General features: G+C 33.5%; 1 protein-coding gene across 1 annotated transcript in view; it reads right to left on the reverse strand.

Moving 5' to 3' along the window:
* Positions 1–771: 771 nt before the first annotated feature.
* Positions 772–14,936, reverse strand: part of LOC114329313 (transcription factor SPT20 homolog) — a 176,753-nt gene continuing 162,588 nt past the window's right edge. Inside the window, exons 4-7 of the mRNA XM_028278355.2 lie at positions 10,086–10,402; positions 8,492–8,756; positions 5,113–5,333; positions 772–1,125 (exon numbers count right to left, since the gene is read on the reverse strand). Of these exons, the coding sequence (XP_028134156.2) occupies positions 1,103–1,125; positions 5,113–5,333; positions 8,492–8,756; positions 10,086–10,402 (826 nt within the window). The 3' untranslated portion in view covers positions 772–1,102. The remainder of the gene's footprint in view (positions 1,126–5,112; positions 5,334–8,491; positions 8,757–10,085; positions 10,403–14,936) is intronic.

The following is a 14,936-nucleotide window of genomic DNA, read 5'->3' on the forward strand; positions in this document are numbered from 1 at the left end:
ATAATTTATAAGACTATACAAATCAAAGAAAATACCATTTTATAAATGCAAGAAACACATTTGATTTGTTTTTATTCCAAATTGAAAATAAAATGTGACAACTATCAGATTTAACTAAAATGTCATGCTAGAATAAATGTCATAAATGTGTATTATCACGGACTTACCCTTTTTCCTGTCATTTGTTACGCACTGAAAAATGATCATGAAAAGGACAATAATTATCAATATACAATAGACATATTTCACATGCCAAACTCCATATTACATATGACGATGATTTTTCGGCTCTAGCTCTTAGACTATAAGGATTGCCACAGTTTTCACTGTATTCCTTCACTCAACCGTTTTCTCAAGCTCTTTCTGTCTTGCCAGTCACCTTTTTGTAGATTTCTTCTCTCCATTCTCTCCTAGGGCAGTCTTTGCAATACTGGAGCTATTTTTTCTAAATGTGTGGCCGATCCAACACCACACTTATTTATTCTCATAGATTTGGTTGTATTTATATTGATTTTCCAACATATTTCACTGGCTTCAGTTGAAAGTGTTTCCAGTTGGCCAGCCACACCTTAGAACCTTTGTCGTAAGAGACAGGTATTATCGGCATATTCTAGATTGCTTAGGCGTGTGGGTAAGGTCCATTGAATACCTACCCCTTTTGGAGGAATCTAGTTTGGAGAGAACCTAGTCTACAGTCTACAGCAATGTTAAAAGGAAACGGAGAAAGCAAGTATTGCACTATATGGGTTTGGTAAATAAAATAGGAAAATCTTAAAAAGAAATAGGAAAATATATTTAATTTATTTTCAACAATAAAATCACATTAGTTTTCGAAATACTTTTATCAAGGTATTTACATTTAAACCATACAAAATATATGAAAGCTGCTACTTTATTTGTTTTTAAGAAAATAATCTTTACAAAATGCACATCAATAGAGGTACAACCTACCCATAATATTATATTTACAATTAGAAAATCTTAATTAGTACTATTAACTGTGTCACTAGTTATCTACTTAAGTGATTTTTATTGGTAAACATGTGATTAGGTAATTCATTAAATCACACTAGTTTCTCCTCTTGGAGGGAATATACAGACTTCAGACTGATCTGGGTTGAACAACTGAAAAATAAAACAATACAATTAAAAAAACATAGACTACTTCAAATTTTATAGGTGTTGGGCCTACCTTTAAAAAAAATTGATTGTCTCCTCATGATACTTTTTTATTCAGTTATTTATGTCGAGTCGGACAACTTTTCTATACGGAAAATTTTCGGTAGGGGGGCATTTCGTAAATATAGAGGTTTCTAAATTTTGGTGCGTTCGACAACTGGAGCACCTAACCTTAAAATTTGAAGGATAATATGACCAGTTAATTGTAAATATTTGTATCAATCATGCAAAACTATGAGATTATAAATTATGACTCTCTATGATGCGTGCACCCCTCCCGCTATGGAGGGAGCACTATGGAGTCATAAATGATTTTTTGCCTCCCGAAAATTTTCCGAAATAGAAAAATTGTCCGACTCGACATGAATAACTGAATAAAAAAAGTCTCATGAGAGAGGTAATATTTTTTTAATGGTGGGCCCAATGACTATTACGATTTCAATAGTTATAACAACAATTATTTCTGAATCGCGATTGGTATACAGGTTGCCTACATAAAAGGAAACAGCGTGCAATTCTAATGATTTAAGTCACAATTTCAGCTATTCCAATTTAAAGAATTATGCAGGGCCCCCGCTACCATATGTGCAAAGTGTGCAATGCACACGGGCGCGATCCTTTAGGGGCGCCAAAACCGGGGTCAAAAATTGCAAAAAAAAAACAAACAAAAAAACAAAAATTAATTTTAAAATAAAAGTGGAGAAATTAAATAGGATTAAGGATGAACACACACGAAATTTTATTATCTAGTCTAGTATATCAACCAGTTACTGCCGATTCCCATTTGCGAGAACATATCAGAAGTCATGCATTTTAATTTATTTCGTTATGAAATTATTCTGCTTGTTTCATTTTGATATTTTTATTTTAGTATTTTAGTCTAAAAATAATAGTCCGCTTACTCACAGTTTTTGCTGTGAATTTTAAAGAACCGCTACGGAGAGGGGAAAATGGGGAACTTCCCCCCTAACAAGGTCCAAAATTAAAAAAAAATATTCAAACATAAAAATATGTTATCCGACATGAAAGTTAAACCACAGACAGAAAAATTCAACCCAATAAACAAGCTAGTTAGAAAAATTAAGGGAACTTAATGCATTAAGTTATATATTTATGTCTTTTAGTAGTTTGAGTTTACATCTTTTTTATGTCTTTCGATTGGTGTTTAATTAAAAGTTCCCCCCCTAAGGAAAATTTCCCCGCCCAAGGCAAAAGTCTAGATCCGCCACTGATTCTCGTGGGTGAAAAAACATACGTTCAAAATAAGTCTGGAATTGGATAAATTGACTAATTATAAGCAACTTTTGTTCTATAGACATTTTCACTAATTCAATACTTTTCGAGTTATTAATCTTGATCTTAATCTTGAATAAATTCCATTTTTTCCAAATAACTTAAAAATTATTATATATATATATATACATTAGCACTTCGAGCCAAGCAGGCTCATGGCTTGGTTTACAATCTTCCTCCATTCTTGCTTGTTCTTCGCTTTTTCTTTCCAATTGGTTGCATTGAGATACTTCAGGTCATCATTAACTTCATGGCTCCATCTGGTCCTAGGTCTTCCTTTTCTCTTTTTACCACCTATTGTAGCGCTTAACATGATTTTAGGCATTCTAACTTGGACCATTCTTTGGACATGTCCTAACCATCTAAGTCTTTGTGATCTTATAACTGCAATTATATTAGGCTCCTTATACAATTCTTCTAATTCCTTGTTTGTTCTTCGTGTCCACTGATTGTTGATTATTTTTCCCCCAAATATCCTTCTAAGTATTTTTGTTTCCCATACTTGTAACATTTGTAACATAAAAATTATTAGTGATACCAAAAATCTCAAGTAGTAAAAAATTTCAAGCAGTAAAAAGTAAGGTATTGCTTTTCTGAATATTTTGGATTTTTGTTTTGCTCTAAGAAAAAAATTGGTTATGACTGTTCAAAATTTACATACACTCGTGATTAGTGACTAGTTCAAGCCTCTTAACTGCAGCCTTTTCAAAAATAAGCACTTTAAACCAATGAAACTTTAGATCATATAAACAATACATAAATAAAGTAACTTGTGGCGAAGCGGTAACGATTAATTTCATGTGGATGCTAATTAGAGGGTAATTTTTTTACCAAAAAAGAGACCAACATTAATTTGAGCGAAACTTACTTACTTTTATAATAAAAAAACCCAAAAAAATCAAAAATACAGCTTCTTTTAAACACTTTTCACATTGAAATATTTGATTTGTAATTTGACGAATAAGAACCACCTTTTCATTAGCTTCAACTAACTCTGCCTCTACTGGGTTTGCAGGCTTCATTAATATTATGTAGGTAAACCATTTTTGTATTACTTTGTACTTACATCATTTTTTTTTTTTCACTTTTAAACATACTTAGGTACTCGCAAATAACTAGAAAAGTATTGAAAAGTATTACTGACTTAGTGAAAAAACTTTATAAGTAGAAAAAGAGTGAAAAGTTGTTCAAAATTACATAGTCATTTTATCCAATTCCGGACTTTTTTTAACGTATCTTTTTTCACATCCGAGAAGGGGTGAATAAAATCAAAAATATATCACTTTTTTCCTTGACACGTTAGGTAAGCTATGTGTAAGCCAAATGCCATGTCAATCCAACCGGTCCTTAAAAATTCGGAGGTTTTACAATATTTTACATTGAGGTAATGGACTATAAATAGGATTTCTAAAGTTCAGTTTTTTGGTATGTTTTAAGCACTTATCTACCTTTAAAAAATAAATAAAAAACATAACCCAAAATGCCTTAAGGGGCGCCAAAATCCTTTTTTGCACACAGGCGCCAGTAACCCTTACGGGGGCCCTGGAATTATGCAACCCTGCAAATAGACCTGGAGACATATTATATTCAGATGCTTAAGATAACAGTTATTATAAAGTTCAACAGGCGTATTTTCATTTCTTATCCTTAAGCCTTCGGACTCAGTTTGTCTTCTGATCTTATCGTATCTTCTTATCTTCTCACTCTTCACGTTCTAGTTCATTTTTAATATTTCGTGTTAGGTTTATATTATATGCATGTTCTCTTTATGTTACCATATCATCAATTCCAACTTGATTCCTTAGGTATACTAAATATCACTATGTTCAAAATATTTTAAATTGTAAAGTTTTTTCTTCTAAAAATCTATTCTCAGCAAATATCGATTGAATAGAACTGTCAAAAAATACAATACTGGTCTAAAAAAAAAATGGTATTTTGAAGAAACAACACCAGAATTTATAATATTCTAGCGTTAGGTATACGATGTCTGGCAATTACGTGCCGAGACTGTCAGTATAACATCTTCATTTAAACAGTTTTTGTCATTTTCCATTTTTCGTCTCCGGTATACTCTCCTTCCGCACTCCTGCACTGCTCCATGGAACCTTTCACTCTGCGAGGCAGTACTGCAAGCCATCTTCTTACATGCTGTTGAGTAACAGTCGTTGTTTTACGTCCTCTTTTAACCAATATTTGATCTGTGGGAAGAGGTAAAAGTCACAGGGTGCTCAATCTGGCAAATAGGATGGGTGCTCTTTGACTGTGTCCTGGATTTTGATCATATTATAGTCCTTGAGACAGTGCGCGACTTATATAAAAAAATACGTCTTGGTATCTTTTGGTTTATTCTGTGTAACTTTTCTCTCTTTTATACTGCTACAGAGTTTTATGAGAGAGTAAAATTAACTATGATACTGTGTTTCGAAATTTGGTACTGTAATTGCTTCCGGAAAGCTCTAGATAGCTTGGTGATGTCACCTATTTGAATAAATTTCGACTTTATACTTATACTTAAATTATCTCGTATTCAGACATATTATAGAATTAAATAAGTTATTTTCCGGTACAGTACGAAGGAAAAAGTTTATTTAAAACAATTTAATAATACAATGGAATTATAAAGACAGTTTTACTTACAATGAGGTCTGAGTTCGTCTTGTTGTTGCTCCTGTTCCTGAGATTCTTGATCTTGAGGAGCTACGTGTACAGGAAGGTTAATGGGAAGAGCTCTAGTATAAGTTTGTCTACCGTTCATTTCGTTGGCACTTTGTCTTTGCTCTTGAACGTACTGAACCTCTTGGGGAGCATCTTCAGAATCAGTTTCTGATACAGCTACGATAACATCACGGTTGGGTAATCTATAAAACATAAATGATTCAAAATCTTATATATAAAAATCAATTGCTGTTCGTGTGTCTCGCTACAACTCGCTAAAACTTGGCTAATTTTGATGTTGAATTATTTGTAGAAGTTCAGGGAAGTTTTATACGGTTTTATATACAGTAGGAAAAATGAAAGAATACCCATGAACGAACATATAAAACACGCTGTATTTTCCTGTCACCGTGTCACATAAAAAATTGGCCAGCGCAAGTACATGTAACAATTATTGTTACATGTATTTCCACTGGACAATTTTCTTTGTGACACGGTGACAGGAAAATAAAGCGTGTTTTATATGTTCGTTCATGGGTATTCTTTCATTTTTCCGACTGTAGTCATTTTAGTAGCCACAAAAATTTTTACATCTATATGTATAAAATGCTCTTTTTACAGTGTTTGTTGCCATACTCCTCCGAAACGGTTTGACCGATTTTTATGAAATTTTACGCCTATATTCTGCAGGACTGATAATATATTGTTATCTATTTTTCATGCCCGTACGTCACAAGGGGGTTGCCAATGACTCCATAAGTCTCATAATAATGACGTGAAAAATACGAAATTATTAATGCTGAACTCCGAGCAAAACCGTACTAAAATTTTTCTCTAGCGCAATCGGTGTCCGAAATACAATATCTCAAGCCTTAGAAATATTCTGAGGACAGAAGAAGAACGAGCGACAAATTTCATAGAAGAGAAGTGGAACAAAAATGAATAACCATTTTCACATTTACTCTGTGTGGAGTATGAATGGAACCAGTCTCGTTGGAACTTTACCGCGCTGAGCAGATGTGACGTGAATTGTAAATTGTAGAATTCCCTCATCTTCCTTAGTCTCAGCATTCGTATGGCTTGCAAATTGTAGAAGTCTCGGAGGTATAACCAGAGAAGGTTCCCATTGTTTTCATTCTGGTGGGATATGTTGTATGCCATTAGAGTGAAAACTTAGTCTTTTGCTAGCAGTTGCCGCTAGGGCATCTATGCCATTTCGTTCGTTGCAATTCGGGACTGCACGCTGGGGTTTGTTTTGGTTGGATCAGGGAGAGCAGCATATGTGCCTCCTGTTGAGAGACTAATAAGTTTCGAAACCGGTAGAGGTGCTTGGAGCACTCTCTGATTGGACTGGAATATGGTTCGGCTGTATTTTCGTTTTGCAACGAAATTGAAAATGGTTATTCATTTTTGATTTACATTTACTCTGTGTGGAGTATGAATGGAACCAGTCTCGTTGGAACTTTACCGCGCTGAGCAGATGTGACGTGAATTGTAAATTGTAGAATTCTCTCATCTTCCTTAGTCTCAGCATCCGTATGGCTTGCAAATTGTAGAAGCCTCGGAGGTGTAACCAGAGAAGGTTCCCATTGTTTTCATTCTGGTGGGATATGTTGTATGCCATTAGAGTGAAAACTTAGTCTTTTGCTAGCAGTTGCCGCTAGGGCATCTATGCCATTTCGTTCGTTGCAATTCGGGACTGCACGCTGGGGTTTGTTTTGGTTGAATCAGGGAGAGCAGCATATGTGCCTCCTGATGAGAGACTAATAAGTTTCGAAACCGGTAGAGGTGCTTGCAGCACTCTCTGATTGGACTGGAATATGGTTCGGCTGTATTTTCGTTTTGCAACGAAATTGAAAATGGTTATTCATTTTTGATTTACATTTACTCTGTGTGGAGTATGAATGGAACCAGTCTCGTTGGAACTTTACCGCGCTGAGCAGATGTGACGTGAATTGTAAATTGTAGAATTCCCTCATCGTCCTTAGTCTCAGCATCCGTATGGCTTGCAAATTGTAGAAGCCTCGGAGGTGTAACCAGAGAAGGTTCCCATTGTTTTCATTCTGGTGGGATATGTTGTATGCCATTAGAGTGAAAACTTAGTCTCGTCTTCTTCAGAAGTGGAACAGTTTAACTTTGGTACTCAAATTGGGCAAAATATGAATTTTTCAATTTTGCGAAATTTTCAAAAAATATCTCTAGACGGAATTTTTCTGACAAACCGTAAACAGGAGAAAAATTCTGAGGACACGAAAAGAGCAAGCAGCAAATTATAATATTTATTTAATTTTAATCAATTTTGTTTAATTTTATTTAATTTTATTTAATTTAAGTATTTTATTTATCTGCGTTTATTTTATTTTATTTCATTTTTTAATTCCATTTATTTTTTTTTTATTTTTTCTTCCATTTTATTAAATTTTATTTATTTTTATTTACTTTTATTCAATTTCATTTAATTTTAATTTACTTCATTTACTTTTTAATTTAATTTTGTTTAGTTTTATTTAATTTTAAGAAATTTTATTTAATTCTATTTTAATTTTATTTCATTTTATTTAATGTTACTTAATTTTAATTTTATTTTATTTTATTTAATCAACACCTATAGAGTTGGAACCACTCCGAACCTAACCATAAATACATGGTTGTTTTGAATGTAGATAAAATAAAGATGTTATATTCATTATAAGATAAACAAATTTAAGATTGTAACTGTTGCACTACAAACTTTATTTTATTACTTCTAACTTACTTGGTTACTTTGGACAGCATGTGTAATTAATTAAAAATAATAATAAGACCTCAGTCACATCGATCATTTTTTGTTTATTAATTACGAATTCCTTTTGTATATTTTAAGTTTATTGTATACAAAAGTTTGTTTTTATCTATTGAGGCAGTACGAAGTCTGGGCGGTCAGCTAGTTTTTATATAAATTGCTTGTGTGGGAACGTAAAATCCTTCGAGTGATATTTGGCTTATGCAGAGACAGCGTGACAAACGAATGGAGGTGCAAATACAATAACGAGTTAGAGCCTCCCTTTGGAAAGAAAAATCTAGTCTGATATATAAAGGACAATAGACTAAGATGAGCAGGGCATGTGATACGGTGTAACGATAGTCTCCTTATAAACAACGTGTTATGAGGAAAAGTCAGATGGGAGAAGATCTGTAGGACGGCCTAGAAAACGGTGGAAAGATGCAGTCAGAGAGAATCTGGAGAAAATGGGAGTAAGACAATGGGAAATAGTGGCACAGGACTGACAATCGTGGAAGGCAATAGTAAACACGGCAAAGACTCACAAACAGGTGTAACGCCATTGACGATGAGGATGAAAATTATTATATTACGCATTACCTGTTCAGTTGAGTCAAAACTTCTTCTGGAATTGGTAATCTTTGTCCATTGACTGGTTGCCCAATTTGTTCAATCTGAAGAAATCGTGGGCGTTCTTCAATTTCTTGTGTTGGTTCAGGTCTGACTTCTTTTTGTTGCTGTTGTTGCTGTTGTTGTTGTTGCTGTTCTCTCATTTGTTGCTCACGTAGCTTTTGGCTTTCCATGATTTTCTGTGCAACAATCTGTTGTACGATGTGTTGCAAGATTGGGTTTGGTGGGAAATCGCCTAAAAAATATTTCAATGTATTAAATTTATTTATGTTTAAATTATAGGGAATAGGGAGGGTGGTAATTTATGCAAATGATCGATGTATGAAAACTGTAACCTTTGGCTCTTCTAAGTTAAACAATAATTTTATAACAAATCGGAGGTATTATGTCACATCAGCGACTATATCTCGGGAATGTCTAAAAAATATACTGTGAATGTCCAAAGAACATTCGTAGACATTCAAGGAATGTTTAAAATGCTGACACAGGACTTTTCTGGGACGTTCAGGGAATGTTCTTGTGCTTTTAGGGTATATCCAGAGAATGTCTAAAAAATATACTTTGAATGTCCTAAGAACATTCGTGAACATTCATGGAATGTTCCAATAAGACATTCAGAGAATATTTAAAATGCTGACAGAGGACTTTCCTGGGACATTCAGGGGACGTTCTTGTGCTTTTGAGGACATTCCAGGAATGTTTTCAATGTCCTGCGTGTATATTCTAGGAACATACATGGAATGTTTGGTGTTATTAGGGAAATGCTAGTCTACCCATGTCAGGCCTACAGGCCTATTAACTTTTGTATTTCATGTGTTTGATTGTCTCTGCTTATTTTGATCACGTGTTTCAGATATCTGTAATTGTATGTTTGTTGTATGGCCCCTATTAGTGTCAATAGTTATATTTTCTACTATATGTATATATTTTCTCTATATGTCTACTAGTCATAGAAGAAAAGACAGAAAACCCACAAATTGACATGGGAACTATAAAACCAACAGAAACCTTCAAATACTTGGAGTTCAAATAACATCAAAGGCAGGGAATAAAGAACAAATGCATTTCAGGATTAGCCAAGCAAGATCAGCCAAGATCAGGCATCTACATGGACTATCGGGGAATAATAAAATAACAAAAGAAAATAAAAGAAAAATATATAATGATAATAGAAAGTACTGAGTCGTACGGCTCCGAACTCTGGAAAATAAATCAAAGAAACAAATCAAAAAGTAAGGCCATGGAAACAATATTGGCGACGATGTTGCCGGCTCACTGGACTTGATAGGGCGAGACACGAAGATATTGAGAGAGAGAAATGGAAATTAATCTTGACAATCGACACAATCGAAGACTTAACTTGTATGCACACCTTCAGAGAATGCCTTAAAATAGATGGCCAAAAAATAGAAAAATGTATATGGCAATGAATATGCAATGATCTTCAGAGATCTAAAAACTGAAGATTGCTTCGACAGCAAACGGTGGAAATTAGGATGCCAAAAAACGGCGCCAGTTGTAGAAGACTCGCTTTTTATTATAAATATATTATAATATGATTTACCTTGTTGGGGTTGTTGTGGCTGCATTTGGATTTGGATCTGTGGTTGCATTGGAGGGCGTACTGGCATTTGAGAAGGTGGTTGCTGGTGCATCATGGGTGGTCTCATGTTTTCAATATGAAATACTGGAGCTCCCATTGGACGCATTTGTTCTCCCATTAGTCGTTGTGGAGCCATTGGTGCCATTTGCTGGGGCATATGGGTGTTGAATGGGCTTTGGGGAATGGGGATCATTACTGGTTGAATCATAATCGTTTCTTGGTCTTCTTCATCGGAATCGTCTTCTCTTTCTTCCTTTGGTCTCATAGGTGATTCAGCACTAAAATGTAAAAAATATTTATTGTTAGAAATATTTATTATTAGATATAGATACTTTTTTAAATGGATGTAAATATTACTACTTATTGCTACAATTAACATTGAATATGTCTAAAAACAAGAATGGCCAAAAATATTGAGGACCTTCAGAGGCTTTGTCGCCAGAATAGTGGATTATGGGTAAGAATACGGTCTAAAAATGAATGTCAAGAAGACAAAATTTATGAGAATATTGAATAAAATACCACTCAAAGCGCGTTCTGCCATCAGTGTTTTATTCTTGGCGAGGCAGCTAAAAGTTTTTGCCGTAAAATTTAATTTATGATTGATTAAATGATTCGATTCAATTATCAATTCATCATCAAAATGATTCGATTCAACTCGATTAAATTTGATTCTACGTTGAACGTTATCACATCGATCACATGATAATTGAAGATAATATTGAACAGAGCAAAATGAAGACAAAATAATATTAAGGAAGTGCATGTAAAAATTGTAAAATTAAATTAAATATATCAATTAAAAGTAAAATATAAATAAAAAATATTCCCGTATCTTCAAGGTTGTTGAGCTCAAGAAACATACCAAAGAAATAATTAAGCCATTTGTTTTATTTCAAATCATTGTCAAAACATTTGCATCTGTTCAATTTCTCACATATAAAAAATAATAGTCTACGTTTTTCAACCTAATAAAAATATTTATAAAATATTTATAAAATATTTTTTTTATTTAGCTAATGCCTCGACAACTAATGACCATTGGAATGGTAGGTACGGTAATTTTGAACAGTTAGGTACCTAGTGTCATGTGTAGTGTGTGTGTTGAGTAAGTGTCTTGTTACTTTGCAAAGTCGACGTCATTGTCTTTGCAAAGAGACGCTAATTGTATCCGAACGCCTGCGATCCCTCCGGTGAGTACCGATCCCACAAGGATAAAATATTTTTAAAAGATATTTAATTGAAAAACTTTTTGGACCATTTTCCTGGTGACACCTCCATGGCTTCTAAAAATTGAGAAGATTGGCTTCTAAAGAGAAGAGGGAATTCTAAAAAGTTGCAATTCACAACCCCGTCTACAGCTTGGTAAAGTCCCAACGGAAAATGGACCTAGTTACTCTATAGGAGTAATACTAATATAAAAAAAACGGTATACATTTTTATTTTAAAAAATAATAGTTTATTTTTTACTATATTGAACCCATAATTATAATCCTTAATTTTAAAGAAGTCCTAAACCAATCTAGTTTCTGCCCTACCCAAATACACACAAGTTTGCTGAGGCACTTTGTGAACTCAAAACAAACATTCTCTCGTGTATTACCCTCCGAAGGGTAAAGACTCTCTTGTATTAGCTTTCGTTGGCAACACATCTATCTCAGTACACGAACATTTCTCTGGGTTAAGATATTATCATGAACCTTTCTCTGGATTCAATTATCGCTGAACAAATGCTTTTTCTTTCTGCGCAATGGTATAAGACGCTAATAATCCGCTATAGACAAACCGCTAATCCGGCAAGAACAAATAAATCTCGTACAAGAAGCAAACCGTATGTGAAACCGGTATATGTGTTTGATCATGACGCTAGTGAAAAGTGATAAAACAGTGACTTGGGTACGATTTTTTATACCTAAACGTTTAATATTATCTGTAGATCATAATCCCTCTCGAAATTCCACTTGAAATAGCAACCTAAAAAAATATATTCCACACAACTCTGAAAATACATTAAAAATTTCATATATTAAAGTTTTCACACTATTTTGACATTTACGCAAGCGCAGAGTGAATGTTAATGTTACGCTAATACCGGATAACGTGTCCCGCTATTTAGGTCGAAATAAGGGACGGTAATAACGTTAAAGCTAATTTGACATTTGAGATGAAACATAAAAATAACTTATAGAATACAGATTTTATAAACTAAAAACTGTGAATCATCTTGTTGCCTGTGTTGAGAAACGCGTGTGTTTTTATTTTGTCTACTATAGACTACTTTTTGTGCTTAGGATATTAGTTTTCAGATATGTATATTTATATTGATTATTTATATTTATTGTTGGTTAAATCATTAAAATTAGAATTCATATCAAGCATCTCATCAATATCTAAATTCATTTTTCAATAAAAAACATTTGCACTATTCCTCAACATTAATTTCTAAGTTATATTTTAACCCCAAACATCGATTGCCATAATAACGTTAAAACCTGCCCCAGGATATTTGCGATAACTCTCTTGATGCCTGTGTTGAAATATGCTGTTATCCGCTATTAACGTCTCGATACTCTATTAACGTTTGCCTTTGTGATATCTCTCTATTGTACATATAGGACAGCATCTATATTTATAAATGGTAACTAGAACATATTTTTTGGTCTGGCCGTTTGTTTATTTTTTGAAATCATGTTTTTGGATCCCATGCGTGATACAAAACTTTAATAATAGCTAATATGTTTCATTTTAATGCCTTATTAATGGTTATCAATTACAATTCTAAGTAAGTAGTCTACAGATTTCAGATAAAGGAAATTCTGGTACGTTCACATGGACTTTTATAATACTAATTTCTAAATTGCAGTGTATTGTTCCCACCTAACACAAAATTAGTGACATGGTATTTAGTCCTGTCGCCAGGGGGGGTACAACGGCCTCCTGTATTCAGATGGACTTACCCAAGGGTTTTGTATGTATTTTGACCCGTAGAACACGAATTTTTTGGGTAACAGTTGATCCGGATGTCGATAAGATTGTTATAAACAAAGAAGTTGAGGAATTACATAACAGCGATTTCTCGCAAAACAAAACATGTTTTTGTATTTTTTGGGCCATTCTAACCAAAAAGTGTTCCTACAAATTTTTTCGTAGGATGCGTAGTTTTCGAGATAAACGCGGCGGAACTTTCAAAAAATCGAAAAATTGCAATTTTTGTACCCGAATAACTTTTGATTAAAAAATAAAATAGCAATTCGGCTTACCGCATTTGAAAGTTCAAGTCAAAGTATATCGGTTTTAGTTATTTGCATTGCTAAAAATTTATTATTTTATTGTTAAACAAAAGTATAAACACCTAGTGCTGGAGTGATGTTTTCAATGATTTCTCATTTAAAATCGAACGAGTAGGTAGAGTAGGTACAAGTACAAGCGAGGCTATTTCTACGTAGCATGCATGTAAACGCATGTATTAGGCACGGGAAACACTATGTGTTTATACCTTTTTTTAGCAATAAACACATAAATTTTTAGCAATGTATATATTCGAAACCGATAGAATTTGACTTGAACTTTCAAATGCCGTAAGCAGAATTGCTATTTAATTTTTTAATCAAAAGTTATTCGGGTTCAAAAATTGCAATTTTTCGATTTTTTGAAAGTTCAACCGCGTTTATCTCGAAAACTATGCATCCTACGAAAAAACTTGTAGGAACATTTTTTGGTTAGAATGGCCCAAAAAATACAAAAACATGTTTTGTTTTGCGAGAAATCGCTGTTATGTAATTCCTCAACTTCTTTGTTTATAACAATCTTATCGACATCCGGATCAACTGTTACCCAAAAAATTCGTGTTCTACGGGCCAAAATACATAATAAAAACTTAAGTAAGTCCATCTGAATACAGGAGGCCGTTGTACCGCCCCTGGCGACAGGACTAATTTGCTACATTTGGAGTCACATTAAATTTATAAACGTGTAATATTATATTATTACACGTTTTCAGAAATTTTTGTCAAGATTTTATCTTTATTTCATGTCCAAAAATTTTACTAATCGTGTACAAACTTTCAAAAAAAATTTACAAAGTGAAAGGCAGATATCGAGCACTGAATTTAATTTAATCTTGCCCAAGTATAATTTCGCTTCCTAGAGCATCTTCAGGGGCATTTCGTCAATAAAATGAAGGTATCCTCGAATGTCATTTATTATGAAATTAGATTGATGGCAACTTATATTAACATATAACTACGAATACACTAAACAAAGAACAAACAGATAAATTTGAGTGCCGGGAATCGATAAGGTTCTACATTGTTACAAGATGGAAGTAGAATTAAGTATTTCTTAATTAACGGAAATGATCGAGCTATTTCCACTCCACTTTCACTCGATCATTTCCGTTAATTAAGAAATACTTCATTCTACTTCCATCTTGTAACAATGTAGCCGGCACACAAATTTATCTGTTTGTCCTTTGTTTAGTGTATTCGTAGTTATAGGTTAATTTAAGTTGCCATCAATCTAATTTCATAATAAATGACATTCGAGGATACCTTCATTTTATTGACGAAATGCCCCTGAAGATGTTCTACGAAGCTAAAGTATACTTGGGCATGATTAAATTAAATTCAGTGCTCGATATCTGCCTTTCACTTTGTAAAATTAATATATTCGAGCATTCAACCATTTCCTATTTTTCAAAAAATGCCTACAGGAACGGAAAAACTAATAGTCCAGGCGGGCTGTGTCAAAAAGCAGACCATAATGGACATTTTCCAAAAGAGGCTTAGTCTAAGATACGAATCTAGGTTGATC

The sequence above is a fragment of the Diabrotica virgifera genome, chromosome 7, assembly GCF_917563875.1.
Source record: "Diabrotica virgifera virgifera chromosome 7, PGI_DIABVI_V3a".
Lineage (NCBI taxonomy): Eukaryota > Metazoa > Arthropoda > Insecta > Coleoptera > Chrysomelidae > Diabrotica > Diabrotica virgifera.